Raw genomic sequence first — 15153 nt, 5'->3', positions numbered from 1 at the left:
CCTGGTAGCAAGCAGAGCGAGCCCGTGGCACACTCGGGCTGGAGAGGGGCCCGTAGCGCAGCGCTGGCACGTCGCCCCCACACCTGCCCGACTCCCACAGCCACAGGCGGGCGCCTCTGCAGAGCTGTCGCAGCGCTCCGGGCTGCGCTCCCGTGAAGTTGCGCGTCCCCCGCGGCAGCGCGTCGGCGAACCCTTTCTGTGGTTCCAGGCGGACTCCGCCGGGCGCAACTACTCCGAGGCTGCCTAGCGCCCCCTCGTGGAGCGCGTGGGGCGCCCGGCTTGAAGACTCCCACGGCAGGTAGCCGCGAAAGGCGGCGGGGGGGGGGGGGTGGCCGCGTGGGTGGGTGAGACGGTTGCCAGCCGCCGGTTCAGCCGCGGCGCTGCGCACGGGGACTGGCGAGTACGCAGCCCAGGTACTGCCCCTTCCCGGTGACGTCTCTGCAGAGGGTTATAAAAGCCTCGCGCGCAGCCTGCTGAGGTTCTGCTAACTCCCGAGCCCAGCAGGACCCGAGCCAAAGAGGCGCCTGCGAAGCTGCAGGCGACGCCAGCGGCGGCAGCGCAGCGAAAGCAAAGGAAAAATCTCCAGCCGGACGCCCCAGAATCCCCGCCATAGAGCCAGAACTTTTACAGGTCGAGCTGTGACGAACACCCTCCCCGTCGTCCCCAAGTCCTCCTGCAGAACAGGCTTTGCATTTCCCGCTGCAGGCAGGAGGACAGGAGTTGCAAGCAGCAGCAGCAGCAGCAGGTGCAGAAAGGCAGGGGTCTCCTGCTTCCTGGAACTGTGACCCGTGGAATTTCTTTCCTTTTTCCAGTCCCACGCAGTAGAGACGCTGTCTCCGGATTTCAGGACTCAAATGCTTCCTGATGCTTGAAAGTGGAGGAATTCAGAGCCATAAGCAGCAGACCGCGCATCTAGAAGCCTTTATCTTCTGAGCGCCAACTCTCCTGCTTGCAAGGAAAGAGTTCTGCCCCGAGAGAGCCCGCAGACTTCTGGGTTTAAGCAGGACTCTGACCCCAGCCTTCAGCTTCAGGGCCTGCTGCGAAGACGAAGTGTGTGCAGAGAGGAGGGCTTGACCATTTAGCAGAGGAATGGATAACGTCCTCCAGGTAGACTCGGACCTCTTCCCAAATATCTCCACCAACACCTCGGAGCCCAATCAGTTCGTGCAGCCAGCCTGGCAAATTGTCCTTTGGGCAGCTGCCTACACGGTCATTGTGGTGACCTCTGTCGTGGGCAACGTGGTGGTGATGTGGATCATCCTGGCCCACAAGAGAATGAGGACAGTGACTAACTACTTCCTGGTGAACCTGGCTTTCGCAGAGGCGTCCATGGCTGCCTTCAACACAGTGGTGAACTTCACCTACGCTGTCCACAATGAGTGGTACTACGGCCTCTTCTACTGCAAGTTCCACAACTTCTTCCCCATCGCCGCTGTCTTCGCCAGCATCTACTCCATGACGGCTGTGGCCTTTGATAGGTGAGCTTGCCCTTTGTGGAAAAGGGAGAATATGTCCCTAGAGGACCATGGCATTGCTGTGAGCTTCTGGGTTGCGCTGCACCTGGCTCCAGGTGGAGATTAGGCACCTGTACCCTGGGGTTTTTCCTGACAGCCACTGAATCAGTTGTTGATGGGGGGCTTTATCTTACCTCACCATTTTCTTTCCTATTTCCTCTTTCCTTTGCTCCTTCTTTTCACTCGTTGCCAGTCTCCCTTTCTTCACACACCTCCTTTTTCCTTCATTTAATCCTATTTTCTTCACCCCTCCTGCAGTCATCTCCTTGACACTTTCCTTTCCACTCCTTTGCTTCTTTCCATATATCCTTCCTCTCCTTTACCCTGAAAGCCTGAAGGGTATACCCTGCCCCGGCTAAGGGGCTGGCCCTTGGCTGGGGCTTTGTGAATCCCTGCAAGCCTATTTTGCTAGGAGGCCTGTTGGTGCCTTCCAGTTTTAAGTATGCCTAAGCAAAATTTCTCATTTTTCACTTTTTCCTGGAAATTCAGGGGCTTTCTGCTCCCATTCAACTCTCCAATATTATTTGTATGTGAAGAGCATTTCATTAGAATCATAACCTACTCAGGGTTCTAATTTGTCTCTCTCTTTGCTGCTGGGAGCTCTCATTCAGGAATGAAAGGCAGTTAGGCTGTTCTTCAGGAACTCTACAGATAGGGACCCAGGGAGCTTACCCAAGAGCTTTTCCAAATTTCTCTTGTCATGTAAGGTCAATGTTTTTAACCTGTCTGTATCCACAGAGAAATGTGCTTGGCAAAGGCGATTGAAATCTCCTTCCTTCCTGCAACCAACTAGGGTTTCAGAAGCCAATTGAAAATGAAAATATTGGCATTTTCAAACACTGGGGCTACCATTCTGGAATGAATGGCTCCTCAGGTGGCAGGATGGAAAATTGATTATCGGAGCACAGCTTTATCTGTATTGACATTTTTGTGGGTGTTACAGATCTCTAATGTGTATATCTCTGTGTGCACAAGTATTAAGTGCTCACCTGGGATGTGAAAGTATGTTGAAAACACCTGCCACTGTGATTTTAAAATGGGTTCTTTCAGTGGCTTTGCCAAGATCAGTGAATTATGAGAAACCCAAAAAAAGACCTAGGAGAAAAATTTCCTAAATAAATAAATAAATTCCCAAACTACTAAACTCCTTTGGCATAAAGATTGTTTAGCATTTGCAATTGATTTGAGGTCTTTTTCAGCTTCTGTAGTCAATGAACACTTTTAAAATCTGAGACATGTTTCCAGCTTTGGGGGTGGTGTCAAAATGCTGATTTCTAAGTTCTATGTACATCTCCCTTTATGTAACTCTATGTGCTTGCTACATCGTGTGTAAAACAAGTTGTGGTGAATCAATTTATGCTTTAAATGTAGAAGGCAAACCGATTACTCAAAGTGGTAGGGGAATGAATTTTTTTTGTAAATGTATTTCTTATGATACTTTAGTTTTAGATAACCGTTTGTTGAAAGTGAAGTATGCCTATAAATCTTTCTGCGCGGACCTGCTCCTTTAACTGCACAGCAGACCCCTTAACTTTATAAAACCCAGAGCGTGATACATGACTGAATACATGTGCAGTGAAACCTGGTGTAACTTCAGCCTTGATGAACTATAAATTAGAAGGAAAGTTGGCATTTTCATTGCACTTGGGCGTTGTGTGAGCTCAAGGGAGACCGGTCAGTCAGTGTGTGCCTGAGCATTTAGTAGCTGATGGGGCACCAGCTCTCTTGCTTTGGCTTACACAGAATTGTCACATTCCACAGCCATGCTCTGTCCCTTTGAACTTAGAAGGGTAGGGACAGGAGTCAGCGACAAAGTCTTTACTTTGGATTGGGTGGGGAGCCAGATTTCGGCAGCCTTGACCCTGGCATCTCAGGCTCCATTGTTCTTAATCTAGGCAAACCAGAGACAGGACCCTGACGCTGCACAACACCTGCTCAGTGAGGTCAGAGGAGTTCTGGTGCCAGACTGAGGGAATGACAGCAGCAAGAAATGTCCATAGGTTCCCTAATATACAGATACAGCCCAGGGAGATTACCAACGACATGCTTAAGGTTAGAATTCAGGATAGAGTTTGGGATTAGGCTCCAGGGCTTTGTCTCCAAATCCTTCCAGCATTCCTTCTACTTTTTCCTTGCCCAACCTGGTGAGCACAGTGACTTGATCCCCCAGGCCCTCTGTAAGGTAGTTTGTGGTCATCCATTCTCTCCCTAGAATGTCATAGAAAGGAAAGGGGCTGTAAGCTCTCTCCATATGAATTATCTCTTTTCAGTGTAGATTTTAAGGAAATGGTAAATTACCTTTATGTATGTTCCTTGAATTTTTAACATCTAATCTCTGCGTCAAGTCTTAAAAAACAAAAGCAATATGGTTTTCCTGATCACAAAATTAAACCTGTTCATTGCAAAAACTTGGGAAATATGCAGAACATGGACACAAAGTACAATCAGCCATTACTTCACCATGCAAAAATAACACCTGTTAACATTTGAATTTCTCATTTATGACTACTATGCTACATAATTGAGGTCAGAGTCTATATAATTTCACAGCTTACTTTTTTCCATTAATAGTAATGGAAAACATTAATAACATTTTCCCATATATTAAAAAATCTTCAGTAACATAATCTTAATGGCTTCCTATTATTCCATTACATGAATGTGCTATTTTTACTTTAACCATCCCCCTACTGCTGGGCATTTAGGTGATTTCTAAATTTTTTTCACCTTATGGTTAATGCACTAATAAACATTTCTATATGATAATTTTGTTTTGCTTTCTTGATTATTTCCTTAGGATAGATCCCCAAAAGTGGAATTACTAGGTCAAATGAAATGAATTGAGAAGAAAAAGTCTCTTTCTCCCAATTTTAAGGGATTATAAACTCTGAGCAAAGCAAGGAATGTGTCTGTTTATCTTGTTCTTGTTTATCTCCTCAGCACAAGGCAGAGTGCCTGGCACCTAATGGTCACTACACATTTCTTAAATAAGTGAATGAATGATTAAAATAATATATCTTCCCAGAAGAACATTTGGAAAATACATAAGATTGTAAAGAAAATCTGAAAAGTATCTACAGTCCCACTACTGACAGATAACCAGTTAAAATTCTGGAATGCCAGCTTATACTGGCTTTTTCTATCTGTGTTATTTATGCCACAGATAGTTACTCACACCTTTAAGGATAAATTTTGGATCATAATAAAGCAGTTTCAATGATTGATTTTTGTTTCTTGTTTTATTCCTTAATTCATACCATGGGCATTTTCCATGTCATGAAATATTTTGCAAAGTAAGGTTTTTAATGGGTGCATTATATTGCATGGCTGCTCATTTATTTTTGCCATACTTCTATTTTTAGATGTAAATTGTTTCCATTTTTAACAACTACAAGTATCCTAGACATAAATCTTTAAGAGTATTCCTTTTTCTCTCCTTAAAATAAACTCCTTGATGTGGAATTGCTAGGTCAAACTGTCTTGGTAAACTTTGCCAAATTTCCTTCCAGAACCAAAATATATACAGAAATGAAACCTTCCGTTACAGATTGTAGTACTAGTTTAATTATTTTCTGTTATCTTTCCATAGAGTGGGGAATGAGAAGCAGGAGGGGTTCTTCTTCTGAAGGAATACTTATTTATTGAAGGCAATGGTTACCTAGAATAAAAAGGCTGCAGAAACAGGGGCATCTAGGTGGCTCAGCCAGAGCATCTGACTCTTGGTTTTGGCTCAGGCCCTGATCTTAGGGTCATGAGACAAGCCTCATGTCTACTCCTGTGCTCAGTATGGAGTCTGCTTGAGCTTCTCTCCTTCTCGCTCTGCCCCTCCTTACCCCTAATTTCTCTCAAATAAATAAATAAATCTTTAGAAAAGAAAGAAAGGTTGCAGAGACAAATATACCTAAACAAACAAGTTCAAGCCTAACTCTAATTAAATTCCAAAAATTTCACTATTTGAAACTCTGTAATTTCTCCCACTTAAAATAAAATTTTTTTTAAAACTTCCCTATTAGAAAAATTAAAAGGTGTGTGTGATGTTTCATAAAATTGGAAGTTGGAAGACATTGAGGTGACACATCCATTTTGCAGGGACCCATGATGGTTGCCAGTTCTAGCAGAACAGCATCTAGGAAGGGAGGAAGGAGGACAGTTCTGAAGCTCCACTAGAGGGATTGTAGAGGCAAAAGGCAGTCTGACACGGAAACAAACACACAGCTACAGGAGGCTCAGAGAAGCACTGCGCTGGTGACACTGCTTCTGTACCTGGAGGGGGCAGGTATAATTTCAGCTATTTGAAAGAAGATTGCTCACTCCTCATACTGGTTCTGGATCTTGTGTTTGAGTGAAAGGAAACATTTAAATTATTATGGTCTCTGAACAATATGAAATATTGTTAGGACCAAAAATACAGTTGCCCAGATATGTAACGGTTGAAGGCAAAAGAAAGAGTGAGAGCTCTCTGACAGAGTAAAAGAGGAACCAAGAGCAAAGACATGCATAAATAATCAAAAACTTCCACGGTTCTATGATGTCTGTCCCACTCTCCCAGTCACACTTAGCTCCAAATTCAAAGAGCCTGCTTCCCAGGTCTCCACTATACCTGCAGTCTGTCCCTGTACCCCACCTTGTTGGCTGGACGTGGATTCCATTGTATATCTCAGGTCAGTTCTTCACAACCCAGAGGTCAGACATAGATTTTAGAATCCTTTGCACTAATTTATTTTTAAAAAATTTTTAAAGACTTATTTATTTTTTCATGAGAGACACACAGAGAGAGGCAGAGACGTAGATAGAGGGAGAAGTAGGCTCCCCAGAGGGCACTTAATGGGGGACTCTATCCCAGGATCCCGAGATCATGCCCTAAGGCAGACACTCAACCACTGAGCCACCTAGGCATCCCCTTTGCACTAATTTAGATGAAACTTACAATCCATGACCAGACATCTCTATGGTACTGAGAATGGTCATTCACTAGAAGTTCATCTACCACAACTGACCCTGTCTTTTCAGATTTAGAACCTCAATTGTCTAAGTTGACATGGATCAAAATTGAGCTTATTACATCTTAGATGGGTCATTTAGGCTAGAGAGGTTCAATGCCCATTTACTCTCTGGAGCTATCCCACTGCACTTGTCACATCCTGTCCCTTCTCCTGGGAATTTCCAGTGTCCTGAATGGTCAAGGACCTTGGTTTTAAAAAAAGAAAACAAACTGACAGAAGTATAGGTTCAACTGAAGGAAAGTGAATAGTAATTCTCAATGTAAATACATGTAGTAGGACCACAAGACTTCGTTACTACTACTGATGTTAAATTAGCAAATGGTGAATAAAGATCATGAGGGAGCAACACTCAGTTAAACTTGGACAAAGATCTTCAGTCCATCAAGGGATAATGCCACCTGGTATGGTGATGTTTCTTAATTCAAGGCCTCATGTCTTCCTTCAGAGGCCTTGTGCTATATTTTGAGGCAAATAAAACTGACTTAGAGATATCTACAATATGAGATGTTACATAATATATTTTATATGGGTTGTACAGACAAATCCAATATGAGAGGGGAGGAGGAGGAACATTATGTCCCGCAGTGATTATCAAGGAAGACTCCAAAAGGCGGCCTTTGACTTTGGCCTTGAAGATTAGATCGAATTTTTTTAGAGAGGATGATAAAGGCAATATTTCAGGTAAAGGAAACTTTTTGGCAAAAGTGTGGAGGTAAAAAATTGCAAAGTGTTTGGGGAGAATGACTGGCTGACTCAATCGAAGTGAGTTCACAGGTAAATCAGGAAATGAATGGAGAGGTTGGTAGGAAGAAGATGGATACAGTTTTTGTTGGAGTTGATGTGAAAATATAATAATTAGTTGGAAATGCACAACAGACAACTTGAGATATGGGGCTAGAGACTCAGAAGGGATCAAAATGTAGATTTAGTAGCTTTCCAAACAGATGGCTTATTGGAGTTTGAAAGTAGAGAACATCTACTTTTTACCTATACATGTTTTTTTTTTTTTACCTATACATGTTTCTAGAGAAGAGGCAAAGGGCAAATACTCATGAGAATGTCCTATCAATAAATAGGAGAAGAAAAAAAGAAGCAGAGAGTTACTGGAGAAATCAGGATATGTGGAGTGACAAAGGTCAAAAGAAGTAGCTTGTGATTGGCTCTATTCATCAGTGTCATTAGAATCCAAAATATACCAGGAATTTCATGTTTTCAAACTCATCAGAAGACACTGGATATGGTAATTAGAAGACATTGGTCAGCTATGAAAGGTAGTACCAACAGAGTATGCTAAAGAGGGATAAAGTTAGATGGCAATGAGGGGAATGGCCTCTTCCTCACACATCCATCCATCCATCCCATCAATCCATTCCATCCATCCATCCACCCATCCATCCAACCATTACTGAGCACCTACCATATGCCAAATCCTGAGGCAGTAAAACATTGCCTTTGCCCTGTGCTCTCATCTTTGGGGATTGATAAACTCATAAATACTATTATAACCCAATATAATTAATACCATGCTGAGAGAGCTTGGAGGTAGAGGGAAGAACTACACAGATTGAGAAAGATTAATTGGTAAAAAGAAGAAAAGAAAGAGAAGAAGGGAGAGGTGGAGGAGAAAAGAAATAGCAAAGTACAGAGAAAACAATGTGGAGTTTGTATTTTTTTAATTAACTTCTAGAACACTGGACTGGAAATTATAAATGACTTATTAGTGTTTGTCACTTGGAAACTAGAAAAGAGATATCATTTAATAAAATTGATAGTTACCTTGTATTTGCATGCTCTCTGATCCATTGTTTCATCTAATCCTAAATACCAATGGGGATTCTGTTCCTGTCTTGGAAAGACTATTAGAAACAATTTATTTTAGCATCCTCCCACTCTGTACTCCCTCATAGCTTGGAGACCCATGCAATTTGCTTTCCTGTGCCTTAGATGTCTGCCTTTGTACTCCCACTCAAGGTGGCTCTTGGATGCTGTATCATCTAAGGCTGTCACTGAAGGCAGAAAAGTGATATAAGTCTCTTACTGTGCCAAAGAGGATATTAGAGACTCTTTAAATAATTTTCCACCCAAACAAAAACTCAACCCCACAACCTTCTAGATGGAGCCATTGTAAGAATATCAAATTCTGCTTAAATATTTTACTAATCTGTCTCACTTGTTAAACTCATTCCATTTGAATCATTATAAAATTATTCCTTTTGTTGAACTGGAATCTGCCTCTGATTATGGGTTACTCCTATGAACATAATTCCTCTTCTGTGTGGCAGTCTTTTAGATATGTCCCTCTGGAAGCTTCTCCATCCCTGGTTGACTGTTCATGGTTCCTTCATTTTTCCATCCTCCTTAGCCTCTACAGGCTATTCCTATTGTTAATAGTCCTCTAAACTGAGAGGCTAACTAATACCTGGAAGTGAACACTACCCTATTAGCATTCCTCAATCCAGCCTACACTATAGAATACTTGGTTCAGAACCCTCCTTCTAGAATAACTATGTGTTTTAATTCACACTTGCCTTGTCCATGCTTCACTTAACTGGGTCGGATTCCTGACCCACACTGAGTCCCCAACAGATGTTGCACCCAAGGAGAACACTTCTAATCAAGGGAGGTGTTTATCATTTCTGCCTTACCCCCAATCTTTCTAGGAATACTGGAAACTCAGATATTTCATGATCCTCCTATGGACCAACTGTTGTCAACTCTCTAGCTTTTTCTCCAATACCTCTACTGGCAACAGGAAGTGCACCCTCTGTTGTACTTATCCTCCCTGGGTCAGGACAAGCAGAAGCCTACCCTCCATCAAGCACTCCAAGTCCTATAACCACAGTAATTGTCTGAATATATAGTCCATACTATATTCAAATACCACAGACACAGAAAAATTCCAGCAGAGCATCCAAGAAAATTATTGACCTGGAGAACAGACTGAAGAATTGGTTTCCATTACCCAAACCTCCTCTCTTGCCACCTTGAGAAGCTATGATTCCAGTTCCTGGAAGGGGAGATATGAGATTCTATGGATAATGAATCCCCAGGGATGAAAAGATGTCCTTAAGACATAAATCTCAGCTTGAGTGTTAATGCAACACATGAAGCTCTAGGAAATTTGTCTAAGCAACCCTGGGCTTGATGCCGTGCTCCTCTCTTTTATAATTCTTTCCTTGATCTACTTCCTAATTCAGCTTTATTGCTGTATTTAATATTTGGTACTCTTTGTGGAGTGCCTTTCATATCTTTTGTATAAGAATGTCTTTTAATAACCTTACAACTAACCTTTGATAATGGAGTTTACCATAGAAAAGACCACAGGCAGTGGTCCCAGCAGTGTTTCTACCATTAGCTATGCAAATGTAGGTAAGACACTTAACCTCTCTGGACCTCAGTTTCCTCAACTGATAAAAAGATATAATAAAAGTTACCTCATAGAGTATTGTTGCAAGGAGAGAGAGTAAGGGAAAAGTATGGAGATGTATGGGAAATTGCTGATTCATTGCCTGAGATCCAGTAAGAACTCAGTTAATAGTTATGTTATGATCTATAATAAACCTTGACACACCATTATACCCATTCTGCACACCCATTCCTGTTTCAGCTACTCTTGAATTCCTTCTACATCAAGTACAACAGGATGGAGATGCCTGTGTAGCTCAGTGGTCTGCCTTTGGCTCAGGCCGTGATTGCGGGGTCCTGGGATCCAGTCCTGCATTGGGCTCCCTGTGGGGACCCTGCTTCTCCCTCTGTCTGTGTCTCTGCCTCTTACAGTGTGTCTCTCATGAATAAATAAATAAATCTTAAAAATATATATAACAGGATGAAACATTTATATCCCTGCCACTCCTCTAAATTATAGTTTAAAATCCTCCTAATTGCGACAGCAAACCTCTTGTCAGATGCTTTCCAGCATCCTTCCAATCTATGGAGATACACACTCTACCAAAAGTCTGGCATTTGGATATTGTATATCACAGTCCAGGAAAACTAAATCATTTTCATTTATACCATCTCCAAAACAATACATTCAATCACTTCCCATATCCTGTGTGTTGTAAAGTCACCACCCTCGGAGCATTATTTGAGTGTTTAATGTCTGAGGGTCATAGCAAAAATGTGTAAGGGAGAAATGCCTAAGGATATTAGCAAAACACTCTTAACAGCTGCATGGGTTTTACTTGATATTCAGTTTGTTAAAGTTGTTTCTTTTGCCTTTGAACACATCTTATAAATCTTTTAATTTTTGTTATAAGTCTAGTTAAAGTGTCAAGCATTCATTTTCTCTTGTCCTTTGACTAATATTCAATTAGCTCCTAAACATGAGATGGAGTTCTACCTCCTAAATTTTTTAACATTTTCAAACTCAGTGAGAGGATCTCATGTATTTCCAATTAGTCAGAAATGTTTCTGACTTAAAAAGCTCAAAAATCAAATAATCTTAAAAAATGTAAACAGCACATAATGTTAATTATTAAATCCCCTTAAATATTTCAAATTTAATATGTCTGGTTTTCTTAAAACTTCAAATCCCCTAAAATGACTTAAAATAGGAGAAACAAAATCTTTCTCAGGACTCATAGTTCTGGTAAACCTAGTAAATCAAACCTTCTAAATTTAGCATATTAAATTCTCTTAAAGCATTCCAACCTCCTAAGAATTAAATTTACAACTTAAGTAAATGAGGTTCTTATGAGCCTCTGAATATTGACTATAAAATTAATTTGTTAAATCTTCCTAAGCATTTCAATTAAAATTACAAATCTGGTAAGTCAAATTCTCTAACATATCAGATTCTCATTTCCAATATATTATAAACAAATCACCCACAAATCACATATACCAATCATAAAACTCACTGCTATATATATACTTTTTACCTAAAAGCACCATTTCTTCATTGTCAATTGAATTTTACAAAATGCCTTTCCAGGGTTACAAAGTGACACAAGCAGGTGGCATAATCATCTTGCCCATGGGGCCCCTGAGGTTCTGGAATCAGAGTCAAGTTGAAGTTTGGAACCAGGGTGTGTCCTTCAGGAGCCCAAAGCCCTGAGCCCTTCTCATGGTGGAGCTCTGTCTTTTCCATGTCCACGGGACCCACCTACACCTTGCCACTGGAATCGAGCAGTCCCAATGTGCTCTACATCTCCCTGGCTTTCTTCAAGTGTTACCCTTCTCCAATTTTCATCTTAAATTTTATCATCTGAATTACATCGATAGAATCATGCAGAGCCCCATCCTTCCCTAAATTGTATCCAACCACTTTGCTACTTGAGTAGAATTAGCTGCATTCCATACCCTCTTATGTTTTTACCTTCTTATAGACCTTCATCCCAGACTAGCTCATTGCCACGGATAAAGTGACCAAAAAATCACCATCTGTCCTAGGTCTTTCCATTTTTTTGAGACTGTGAGGTCATGAAAAATATGTGCCAGGATTTTTCTGGTTTTATCCTGTTTCTTCATTGAATCATCAAAAATGGAAGAGTAGTACTTCTTGGTTTTGACCAACTCAGGGTCTTAGCATGTTTCAGATCAATGTCCAGAGACATGTGTGCATCCTTTGTAGAAGGTCTACAGAGCAGCTTCTATGCCTCTTGGCACAAAGTCTTCAGTGCCAGGGCCTTTCTTCTTGGATCCTGGAAGATATTTGACACCGTTGAGTCCTCCAACTGAATCACGAGATGTTCTTTCTTCAGATCTTCTGGGTTTTCCCCATGAGGAAAGACTGTCATGACTTTTTTATAGCACCAGAAGTGCTGAGTTCCTTTCCCTTCCCTTCCTTCTCAGCGTCCTAGATTTCAGATCATGAAAAGTAAGTGATGTTCTGTTCTTATAGCTTAATTTAGTGCCCTAAACCATATATGGACTGACAAGCAACCATCTTCACAAATCACACTTCCTGAGCTCCTACAAGAAGGGTGAACAGTCATGCTAGCTACCCCTCTGCTCTGTCAAAGAGTATAACTGAGACACTAATTTTGAAAAGTCTCAGGTGCACATTTAGTGGTATTTGGGAAGATGAGAAGCATGAGCTTAAATTCTCATCTTGTATAATTTATCAATTAATTTTACTGTGGAGAAATGTCCTTTTGGATAATTAATGTGCTCTTATAAGAGGATTTCCTAATTCTGAAAATGTTTAAACAAAAGAAAACTCCACAAACAGCTGAAATACCTCCCAAATAGTCCCAGAGAGTCAGAGTGGACTTTAGAATGCTTGAATTCATGATGGGAACTAAAAAGGAAGCAGTCCTGGGGGTGACATGCAACTAGTTAGCTCAACAACTTAACTGGGCTCTTCAAAGAGACACTTAGACAATAATCTAGAAACCCTGTGACCAAATCCTTACTGGGGCATCACTTAAATTTGTTTCCAAAGATCAGTTCCTTTCTCTTTCCAGCTGGCATGATGAAGGGCTTAGAAGTTAATATGTTAAAGACTCAGCTAGACTATGAGCCAGATCACAGCCATCATGGATTTCAATGGTCCAATGAAGACACTGCCAGCCTAAAACTAAGCAAAATGAAAAGAAGGTATCCTCTTCCCTTTCTGGCCATTTCCCTCATTAATGCTCTAACCAGCCCAAGTCTGCATTAAGGCACTCCCCGGTTCTGCCTCACAAGTGCATGGTCCCAAATTACTGCTCTGTTTTCTTCACAGCCCAATCTAATTTAGTAAATTGAGTTGAATCAAGAGAAGAGTAGCCAATTAAAATCACACCAAGGTGAGAATGATCTGGGCTTCTACCTTCCAAGTCCCATTTGTATTTTAAAATAGGAATGTGTCCATTCTGATTACCTATTTCTTTCAGTTACCGCCTCATAAGCAGGAAATAGTGTAGAAAACCAAGACAAGTAGTCTTGGGGACTGAGTCAATATGAGATGCAAAGAGTGTTGGGATTTAGGGACTTCAGGGTGCCCAGAGTTTGGCTTTCACAACATGGCCCCATTTGTCTACCAAGGAGACTTCTGGGAAACATAAGGGCCTGTTATCATGAGCCCAGATTGCTGCTGACAGACCTTCTCCTGCCATTATCGGAACTGTCTCATTCCTGAGGTGCCTGTGAACTCTGCATTTGTGTTTAGATTGTGAAACGAGGGTGAATTTCCTTCTGTTCTTCATGCTTCTTCATAAGTCACTAATTCTCTTTGACAAATATATAGTGTTTTTTTTATAGCTTGGATATTTTCATCAGAAGGGACTTTGAGTCACAGTCCCCGCCAGTCCTAAGAGTCTGGCAGGTTGGAGTTAAGGGCAGCAGTGCAATGAAGTCCTGTTTAGGTGGCCAGGGCTGATCCTTTACCTCTCCAGCATCTTCAACAATGGATCCGGGCTGTTTACAAATCCTGGGGTGAGGACAAAGTTTCCAAGAGTTGAGCTTTCTGCTAATGTCTGTCTGGACCCACACTTCATCTAGAAGCCCACATCCTTTTTTCTTTGTCTGTCTTTCCTTTCTCTTTTTCTGCCTACACTTGGGTCAAAAATTTATTACTCCATTTCCTCCTGAGTCCTCCCCAGCATTTTGAAAATAGCATGGCTTCCCTAAATATTATTGCCTTGAAAATGGAGTCGGAGCAGACAAAACCAAAAGCTGTCATGTATAAAACAACCAGAGTAGATTTACACAGCAATATTAAAAATGCAAAGTACTATGATTCTGATTCCAGAGGGTCCTGAATATATTCTTTGAGACTGTTTATTTAGGTTTACACTTAAGCCACTTCTAAAAAATGGGATATGCCTGACATATAACATCATGGAAATGTAAAGTATACTTCTGCTACTTTTTTAAGAAAAATAATTTACTGATGAATATTCCTTGCAAAACTGCAAATTCCCTTCTAATTACATTTAATATATATACTCCTAAAACTATAAAGTATTATATATTCATTAAGGAGAATTAGCACCTCATGGAAAATCTAGCATGATGAAGAACAAAAGTAAAATCAACCCTTGTGTCACTGCCTGAATACTACTATTGTCAATTCTTAGGAATTATTTCAGTACAGGAATTTTTGCCAATTTATAGGATATTTTACATAATTATATTCCTATGGCACATACAATTTATTTCTTTTTTAAAGATTTTATTTATTTGAGAGAGAGAGAGCGCGAAAGAGAGCATAAGTGGAGGCAAGGGCAGAAGGAGAGGGAGAAGTAAAGCAGACTCCCCGCTGAGCAGGGATTCTGGGAGGGACTCTGGAATAATGACCAGAGCCAAAAGCAGACACTTAACTACTTAACTACACTTTAACTACTGAACCACCCAGGCCACCCAGCCACCATATACAATTTAAAAAATTTAACATAATAAAAAAAAAAATTTCATGTAATTAAGTGTTCTTCGAAAAGATCATGCTTCGTGGTTACAAAGTATCATAATTTCAATAACATCTCATCCTGAGACCTTTCAATTGTTTCTAGCTTTTTTTTAAAGATTTTATTTATTTATTCATGAGAAACACAGAAAGAGAGACAGAGACAGAGACACAGGCAGAGGGAGAAGCAGGCTCCATGCAGGGAGCCTGACATGGGACTCGATCCCAGGTCTCCAGGATCACACCCTGGGTGGAAGGCAGCGCTAAACCGCAGAGCCACCTGGGATGCCTTATTTCTAGCTTT

The 15153-nt window shown here is 41.2% G+C and overlaps 1 protein-coding gene across 1 annotated transcript in view; it reads left to right on the top strand.

The window, feature by feature from the left end:
* The first annotated feature begins 357 nt into the window (after positions 1-357).
* TACR1 (tachykinin receptor 1) overlaps positions 358-15153 on the top strand; it is a 137985-nt gene continuing 123189 nt past the window's right edge. The window contains exon 1 of the mRNA XM_041757580.1: positions 358-1478. Within this exon, the coding sequence (XP_041613514.1) occupies positions 1090-1478 (389 nt within the window). The 5' untranslated portion in view covers positions 358-1089. The remainder of the gene's footprint in view (positions 1479-15153) is intronic.

The sequence above is a fragment of the Vulpes lagopus genome, chromosome 5 (assembly GCF_018345385.1).
Source record: "Vulpes lagopus strain Blue_001 chromosome 5, ASM1834538v1, whole genome shotgun sequence".
Lineage (NCBI taxonomy): Eukaryota > Metazoa > Chordata > Mammalia > Carnivora > Canidae > Vulpes > Vulpes lagopus.
Note: the sequence above shows the minus strand (reverse complement) of the source record. Positions and strands in the feature narration are given on the sequence as shown.